Genomic DNA, 9,743 nt, shown 5'->3' on the forward strand with positions numbered 1-9,743 from the left:
ATGAACCCTTGATAATTTATATATTATTATTATTTTGTCATGTCTTACACTGTCCGTCTCCTTTCACCCACTTTTCTGTTGTCCATCCACTAGGGAGGGGTTTATATGTAGATAATTGTGATCAGATCCCCCTTTCTACCCCACCTTCCCCTCCTGGTATCGCCACTCAATATTGGTCCCGAGGGGTTCAGCTGTACTGGATTCCCTGTGTTTCCAGCTCTTATCTGTATCTGTGTACATCCTTGGTCTAGCCAGATTTGTAAGGTAGAATTGGGATCATTATCGTGTGGGGGAGGAAGCATTAAAGAACTAGAGGAAAGTTGTATGTTTTTATCGGTGCAGTACTGCACCCTAACTGGCTCGTCTCCTCCCCGCGACCCTTCTGTTAAGGGGAAGTCCAGTTGCCTACAGATGAGCATTGGGTCTTCACGCCACACTCCTCCTCATGCACAATGATATGATTTTTTGTTCTTTGATGCCTGGTACCTGTTTCTTTAAAATAATATGACTGCTTGTCCTTTGATTTTTATTCTATAGCTTCCATAAATGATTTTACATGGTTCTATTTTATGTCTGTCATAAAATAACTAAATGTTGTGACCAGGCCTTCAGAACTGTATTAAATAATGGCAATATTGACACCATTATAGACATTTCTCAAATGACTAGTTTTTAAACTGAAGATACCTAAGTGTGTATGTGTATATGAGGGAGCTTGAAAATGTTATGGAAAATGAAATTAACAGATAATGAAAATTTTCCATGAATCTTTAAAAGCCAAGCCCCCTTATAATTGTTAAAATTTTTATTTAGTTACCTCAGTTCAGGTATTTTGTAAGGTATAGTGGCAGATCAGTCCTATTATTTATATTCAGTAATAATTGAATTAGAATTGAAAAACAAACTTGTTTTTCTTTAGAATGATTTATAATGGAATTTAAGCAAAGATTTGTTAAAGGTAGAAATACTGATACACAATTTCCATAGTGGTTTATTCATTACTTAAAATGTGTCACATCAGTGTTGCTATGTTGGAGTCTTTTGTTCTATCCTTTAATGAGGTATTATAATCTGTTCTGAAATAGTTGAACTTGATAAAATAGACAAGGATATTGAATTGTGCCTCATAATCAGGAAACCTTTATTTAGTACTTCAAGATCTTCAATTCTCTGATTTTGTCATGCTATTTGTTTAAGATTTGTGATATGAAGCAAATAGAGAAGATAGATGCATTGGAATTAAATTGCAAATTACTGTATTAGATTTTGAATATGTTTTTTTAAATGACCAAATCTGGTTTTATATTATGAAATCTGGATTAGAAATTGTTGTTGTTAGGTGCCATTGAGTCAGTTCTAAGTTATAGCGACCCTATGCACAAGAGAATGAAACACTGCCTGGTTCTGTACCACCCTCACAACAGTGCCCATGGTTGGAGCCACTGTACCAGTCCATCTCGATAAGCGTCTTCTCTTTTTTTCTGCTTTACCAAGCATGACATTATTCCATATGGACTGGTCTCTCCTGACATGTCCAAAGTGTGTAAGACAAAGTCTTGCCATCATTGCCTCCCAGGAACACTCTGGCTGTACTTCTTCCAAGACAGATTAGTTTGCCCTTTTAGCAGTCTATAATACTTTGCATCTGTTCTTCCATTGTCTTCCTTATTCAATATCTAAGTTTCATATGCATTTGAGATGATAGAAAATGCTATTGCTTTTGTGCCTGGTGCACCATAGTCCTCAAAGTCACATCCTTGCTTTTCAATACTCTCAAGAGGTCTTATGCAGCAGATTTACCCAGTGCAATGTATCTTTTGATCTCTTGGCTGCTGCTTCCATAAGCTTGGATCATGGATCCAAGCAAGACAAAATCTTTTGACATCAACCATTTCCCCATTTATCATAATGCTACCTACCTATTGGTCCAGTTGTGAGGAGTTTGGTCTTCTTCACATTGAGTTGTAATCCATACTGAAAGCTGAAATCCCTTATCTTCATCAGCAAGTGCATTATGTTAGGTGGTATTTTATTTAAGTAAGCAATTGTGGGAATGGGGTAGAGGCCTCATCTGACCTCCTTTGACCTCACAAGAGGGAGGAAACTCAAAGTCAACATCAGCCCAAGGCAGAGGTCAGACATGCCTCAACCCTTCAACTTTTATGCTAATTCTGACATCAACCATCTCTTCCAAGACAATCTCCAGTTCCTTGCTAGATTCGATAATTCATTGTAGTGGCCACAGAGAATTCACAGGTTTTAATTCATAACTGTGGGATTCTTTAGGGAAGTTGACAGGTTGCAGTTCGGGATCAGAAATGCTCAGGATACAGTTCTGGGCAGGAGCCCCAGTTTGCAGCTGTGCCTGTAGGTACACCACTCTGTTCTCAGCGTCTCAGCCATATAGCTCCTTGGCCTCTGCTCTGCTCAGGCAAGTGTTACAGAGCTCCCCTAGTGCTGTCAATAAATGCCCACAGGGCACCATGCTTTGCAGAAAGCCTCCGACCCAGAGGCACTCAGTTTTCCTTGTCCAGTGGACCAGAAAGCTCCATCCTTGTCTTGTGCTCTTGTTGCTGATGCTTCTGTAGCTGCTGCTTCACCTCCTCTCTGTGGTTCACAGCCCTCTGTCTCCTGCGTTGAGGAGGTTCAACACACAAGGACTATCAGGATCCAAAGGATGTGTTCCACTCTGGGTTATTCTTTTTTAATGTAGTGAGAGCTCTCATTCCTGCTTCTCAGATGGTTCATTTAATACCAGGCTGGATGGCAACATTGACTAGTCATCATATTAGTGTTCCTTATGTCTTATTTGCATGTTTCAACCTGTCATGTGGTTGGAGTTACAAAGACTGTAACTTAGAAGCTCCATATGAAGTAATTCAATGCAATTTAGAACCATTTCTGTTTAGAAATGAATCATAAATATGCATCTGCGAGAAGCTACTTCTAAAGTAATCTTATTTTTTAGCCTATTATAAGTAGGTTTTTTTCTATTTTTGTGTTGTTTTATGAAAACCTTCACCAAGGCAGTACAACAACCAAAATGTATAAAATCAGACTTGAAGAGAGAGGAAAAGGAAACTGAAGGTATTTTAGGTACAGAACCTAGCATAGTTCCTTTGCTGCCTGACTTTTAATAAATATTTTTATCTGATGGGGATTTTTTTTTTTCATGAACTCTATGATTGTTGTAATTAAATTTTTTTTTTCATTATGGTTCTATTACATATGGGGTCTTCAACAAGTTCATGAGAAAATTCTCGTAATTCCATTCTTCCACAAACTTTTAAAACCCTGTTATGTAGAAGAAGGCTTGCCTTTTTCCTTTATCAAGTTTATTGAGGTCTAGTTTACATCCTGAGAATTGAACTAATTAGGTTCTAGAATCTAAAATAAATTAATCTAGACCAGGGGTTGGCATTTTGATGGGTTGATGGGAGAGTTAATCCTGTCCCTCACAATATTTTAAAAATTATTCAAGAGCCATAAGTATATATATAAAAAAAGAAATGAAATCACTAATATCTGAACAATATCCCTTAAATTTTTTCAGTTGTAATTTAGAGCCATGTGTATGTACCAAAAGAGCCTATACGACTCACCAGCCACAGTTTGATGACCCCGATCTAGACTTAAGACTTACTGGGAAGAAAATTCTGGTAAACAGTTTCTGAAAATTAACCAATGAAAATCCTTTTGATGACAGAATATTGTCAGAAGCTTCTGCTCACTCCTTTGGATTAGGAATGAGCTATTACTGGGAAAGGATATCATGTTTGGTAAAACAAATTGCCAGCAGAGACCAGTGGAACTGGTCCACTGGCTGGAACAGTAGGCTTGAACGATATTGATAGTGAAGATGGCATAGGACCATGCAACATTTTGTTCTGTTATATATGGGATGTGTTCTGTTATATATGGGGTGTGTTCTGTTATATATGGGGTTGTCCTGAATCAAAGCCAGCTAACAGTAACAACGTTTTGACAGTGCTGGATCTAATTTTATCTCAATTTACAGGATTCTAATTGTCTTCTTTGGATGATTACTTAAAAACTGGTAGATTTGGGAACTCTCTTTGTTCAATAAACTGTCAGGGTAGCTACAAAACTGAAAAGGCTACAATCTGCTCCCAGAAATTTTGGCTAATCCAAAAAGTACTATTTTAGTTGCTTTATATCAGCGCTTCTCAACCTGTGGGTCGCAACCCCTTTGGGGGTCAAACAACCCTTTCACAGGGGTCGCCCTATTCCTAACAGTAGCAAAATTACAGTTATGAAGTAGCAACGAAAATAATGTTATGGTTGGGTGGTCACCATAACACAACATGAGGAACTGTATTAAAGGATCGCAGCATTAGGAAGGTTGAGAACCACTGCTTTTATATGCATATGAAAACTGGACAGTGAAGAGCTGGTGCCTCTGGATTATGATATTTTCAAAGAATGTTGGAGATACTGTGGACTGCCAAAAGATCAAATAAGTCTGTCTTGGGAGAAGTACAGCCAGAATGCTCTTTAGAAGTGAAGATGACAAGAATTTGTCACACATACTTATGGCATGTAATAGGAAGGCCCAGCTTTTAGAGAAGGATAGTTGTGCTGACGGGATCAGCAATAAAGAGGGAGATACTCAAGCACAATGGGTTGACAGAGTGGCTGTAACAATGTGCTCAAACATGTCACTGATTATGAGGACCTGGGCAGTGTTTTGTTCTGTTCAGTAGTACAAGAATTGCTGTGAATCCAAATCAGCTCATTGGCACCTACCAATAACAGCAGCATAAGATACTGTAGGTATTCATTAAAATTCTAGAATAAATTTCAATTAGGAACTGAAAGACACCCACTATATACAAGTAATCCAGTGGCATAAACCACTGCTAATGATTTATTTAATTACTGGATTACTATATAGAAAATATCTTATTTTCTTTTGAGTATGTTTTGTTTACATGGTTTTCATGTAGTTTGCTTGCTTTTTAGACAGAATCTGGATATGGCTCAGAATCAAGCCTGCGCAGACATGGCTCAATGGTGTCACTGGTGTCTGGAGCAAGTGGCTACTCTGCAACATCCACCTCTTCATTTAAGGTTGGTGCTTAAGAATGCTCTAAATTACAGTGACCTAAAAAACTTACTTAATAGTGCTTTTGAAATAACTTCACTGGAGTGTCATTTATTTAAAGTTGTTATAGAATAATTTTTAAAGGAGAATATTTCACATAAATATGAATATAGGTCAAAGATTTCATCGCAATCAGTATTTAATGGTATTAGGTATAAATAATAAATACTCCTAATAAGAATCTGAAGAAAATAGAGTATTTGTTAATATATGCAAAAATGGTCATTATTCATGGAATAATATGCATCTCTGCTGGACAGAGTTCATTTACCTCTGTAGAACATGAATCATGTACATTGCTCTCAATTTTCTGTTTCTTAAAGAGTTGTAAAATAGCTCAGATGGAATAACAAGCAGAGACTTCTCGAGAAGGTCAGATAGCATTCCCCCTTCTGGATCATTCACCTTTTTTTTTTTCAAAGAGAACTATTAATATTTTCCTTGATAATGCCTTTTTGAAAATACTATTATATTAGCACTTTGTCAGGGTTATTATTTTGTTAGTCTTATCAGTACTAAGCTAGTACATTAGTCATTTTCAAGTCTCTTCCTAGTACTATTACCTCGATCTTGAACTGAGCTCTCCCTACCTCATATCCTCAGTATTAAAGTACAGACCCTTAAAGGATGATTAATGCCATGGGACCAAATAAATTCCAAGTTTGTTTTACATGAATTTCAACCTTCTCCCCTACTTCCCTCCTTGTTTTGTGTTTTTCAGAAAGGCCACAGTTTACGTGAGAAATTGGCTGAAATGGAAACTTTTAGAGACATCCTCTGTAGACAAGTTGACACTCTGCAGAAGTTCTTTGATGCCTGTGCTGATGCTGTCTCCAAGGATGAACTTCAAAGGGATAAAGGTTAATTAGGCTATTACCACTATTTTTACTTGGAGAATGAATGGATGTAGAGCTTCATGATCTTAAAGGGTAATGTCTTTAAGCGATAAAGATAATTTTTATAGTCACTTTGGCTGCACACACCTCAGTGTAATAGATTTCACCATCCAATATAACTGCTTTACTTTCATAACACATCCTAATTTATTTCTGTTCATACATGCCTATGCCATTAAAGAATTTCTAAATATATTATTTGTTCCATTTAAAATATATGGTAGCTGTTATTTTGGCATTTCATATTATGTCTAATAAATTTACCCCATGATGAGTCTTAGACACAGTTACATTCTTACATCTGGAATCATTGATTATTTGATCTCTCTTTCCCTTTATCTTGCTTCTTCCTCTGCCCTCTTCTCCCTTCCCCATTCAGCCTCTGTTTTTCACTTCCTCTCCTTTCTCTCTCTGTCATTTTTCTTATAGAAGAAGAAATCTATCCTGGAGCCACGTAAAAAATTAAAGTATAATTTTTAGTGAGGTTTTTTTTTTTTTTTTAAATAAAAATAAGACCTTTAGTTCACTTTGAACATGAGATGAGGTTTGAAGTCATTTTTTCCTTTGGTACTGCTGAAGAAAGCACTAATGTTGTCAATAACACCTGTTCTTTGGTTTTATTTCTATTCTGCACTCTTATTTTTAAGGGCCATTGAGTTGGTTCCCACCTATAATGAATCCTATTCCAACCATTTCTTGTTTTACCCTATTATGCTGTCACCATGTCAGTCCATCTTGTTAAAGGTCTTCCTTTTTTTCCTTGACCCTCTACCAAGCATGATGTCTTCCAGGAACCAATTCCTCCTAATAACAAACATGTTCAAAGTATATGAGATAGAATCTTGTCATCCTACCTTCTAAGGAATATTCCAGTGGTTCTTCTTCCCAGACAGATTTGTTTGTTTTTCTGGCAGTCCTAGGTATATTCATTATTCTTTGCCAACATCATAATTAAAATGCATCAGGGTTTTATCAATCTTCCTTACTTATTGTCCAGCTTTCATATGCATTTGAGGCAATTGAAAATACCATGGCTTAAGTCAGGCTTCAAAGTGACATCTTTGCTTTTTAATACTTTAAGGAAATCTTTTGCAGCAGATTTTCACAATGCCATACATCATTTTGATTTCTTGATTGCTGCTTCTAAGTATGTTGACTGTGGATGCAAGGAAAATAATTTACTTGTCAATTTCAGTATTTTGTCTTGGTGCCTTATTGGTCCATTTTCTTTATTTTGAGATAATCCTTACTGAAAACTGTGAAGTCTTTAGTCTTCATCAGTAAGTGTTCCAACTTATCTTTACTTTCAGCAAACAAGGTTGTATCATCTATATATCACAGGTTGTTAGTTTTACCTCTAATCTTTGGTGCCATATTCTTCTTCATAAAGCCCTAGTTTTTAGATTATTTTTTCAAGTGAATAAGGATGGTGAAAGGAAACAACCCTGACACAAACTTTTCTTAATTTTAAATCATACATTATCTCTTTATTCTGTCCATATAAATGCAATTATTCCTTTTTTTGCAGTATTACCCACTATAGTGCTAAGTATCACTAAATAATAATTCTCAATAAAGCTGTTACTTGACATGATGTCATTTCTTGGTTTAACCATGTATTTGTAATTCTTTTTTATCGTTTTTAAACATTTGACGTCTAATTGTTTATGTTAGTGGCTATTTTAGAGTTATATAGTATATATATTTGATAATCTCGGTCTTCTATCAATATTATACCACTTTGTGTACAGCAGTGTTTCCCAAAGTGGGCAGCACCACCCCCTGGGGGCACTGGAACAATCCAGTGGACTGCAAAAGCAGATACACATTGTCCTGGATTATGGGATAGAGTTTTTCATTGCTAGCAGACCACTAAGTAATTTCTTTTTCTTAAAAGGAGAGCAGTAGGCCAAATAAGTTTGGAAACCTGTGGTATACAATATAAGAACCTTACACTATAAGCTTCTCCTTTATAGTGAGACTTCCACTACAGGTTCTCTCTACTCTTGAGGCAAGGCCTTTTCTTCATCAATTCTCTGTGAAATAAGAGGATTTTTAGTCTTGGGAATGGGTTTTTTTCCATGTAAACTTTATGCTGTGTTATCTAAAATCCTTCCCCGGGCCTCAAGTAGTTTTCTCATTTGCTTGTGCTGATCTGCATTACACAGAACATTCGAGGGAAACCTGCCTACTTCTCTTTCTCTTACTCTGCACTCTCCGCACCTTCTCCTTTACTCAAGAGAGTCTATGGAGCTTTTCCTAGGTTCCTTCCCTTTATAGATTGGACACTCTTGCCAACTTAGTTTCCAAGCTCATCTATTTATTTCTACATTCACAGGATCACTCTCCTTTGTCATGAAACCCATAGTTTCATGTATTTTGTCCAATTTTTAAAGTTCCACTCTAGAAGGTAAAATCATCCCCTATTACTCCATCTGGGCCAAAGGTGGAAGTCTAAATTCCTCCTAAAGGACTTAATTTTGTCTAGATAAGTAGCCTTGAAGTCCTTTACATTGGATAAGCTTTGCGTTTTTGGTTCTTTAATACTTTATGCTTATTGCTCTAAAAATAAACACATTAAACTTTTAGTTCTCCATCATACACACAAAGTATATACCCTTTTTAATAATATTCAATATTACACATCTGCTTTATTTTAAAGTAGCCTTTTAAACGAATAACATACAGAATTGGATTTCTCATCTATCTTTAAGTTACCTACACTAATAATGGATAGTATTTGAAGGACAAAGTGATAGTGAATATAGCAGATGTTTTGATTCAATAATAACCAGTTTGTGTTTTTAAAAAAAGGTGGGGGGACTGACTTCTGTTGAGTCCATTTCAACTCATAGTAACCTTCTGGTATAGGTAGAACCACCCATTTGGGTTTCCGAGACATTAAATCTTTAGGAGAGTAGACAGCCTCATCTTTCTGCCTTGGGGTGGTTGGTGGGTTCAAACTGTGATCTTGTGGTTGGCAGTATAGTACATATCCCACTATGCCACCAGGGCTCCCAGGTTGTGTGGATTTGAAGAATAAAGAAAAATGTTTTAAAAGTATCATGTGTAAAAGGGAAATTTAGGAAAATCTATCTTGGAGGAAATACAGTCAGACTGCTGCTTATAAGCGAGAATGGCAAAACTACTTCTCACATAACTTGACCTGTTATCAGGAGAGGCCAGTCCCTGGAGAATGACATCATATTTGGTAAAGTGGTGATTCAGTGAAGGTAGACCCTTGATTGATGCAGTGGCTACAACAATGGGTTCAGACATAACAGTTGTGAAGCCTGGTACAGGACTGGGTAACGTTTTATTCTGTTGTACACAGCGCCACACTGAGTCAGAGAAGACTCAACAGCACCTAAAAACACACTACCAGGGGAACACAGAAGGAAAAGCTGACCCACATACGGTCTGATTATCTTTTGTTTCTTAGAACATGGGCATGGGATCCACTGTTTAATTTTTAAAGCAAGACTTATCTACCACTTTAAGAGCAAAGATTCAAAAAAAAAAAGAGTAAGGATTCTTCTAATCTTGTTCTTTTATTTTATTGGCAGCTTGATGACTTGAAGTAAATGAACATCTCAGCTTCAGTTTCCATAACTGTAAAGTGGATATTATATCTAATACATATGATTGTAAAAATTCAGAATTTATATGCTAGTACTGTGTTAACAGCAAAACCCCATACAGACTAGCTGCTTTTTTTTTTT

The 9,743-nt window shown here is 36.5% G+C and overlaps 1 protein-coding gene across 1 annotated transcript in view; it reads left to right on the forward strand.

Moving 5' to 3' along the window:
• The window catches only part of CERT1 (ceramide transporter 1), a 136,758-nt gene that overhangs the window by 79,859 nt on the left and 47,156 nt on the right, over nucleotides 1–9,743 (forward strand). The window contains exons 4-5 of the mRNA XM_045285219.1: nucleotides 4,984–5,091; nucleotides 5,847–5,985. Of these exons, the coding sequence (XP_045141154.1) occupies nucleotides 4,984–5,091; nucleotides 5,847–5,985 (247 nt within the window). The remainder of the gene's footprint in view (nucleotides 1–4,983; nucleotides 5,092–5,846; nucleotides 5,986–9,743) is intronic.

The sequence above is a fragment of the Echinops telfairi genome, unplaced genomic scaffold, assembly GCF_000313985.2.
Source record: "Echinops telfairi isolate 266 unplaced genomic scaffold, ASM31398v2 ScPeMD7_7469;HRSCAF=8507_1, whole genome shotgun sequence".
Taxonomy (NCBI): domain Eukaryota; kingdom Metazoa; phylum Chordata; class Mammalia; order Afrosoricida; family Tenrecidae; genus Echinops; species Echinops telfairi.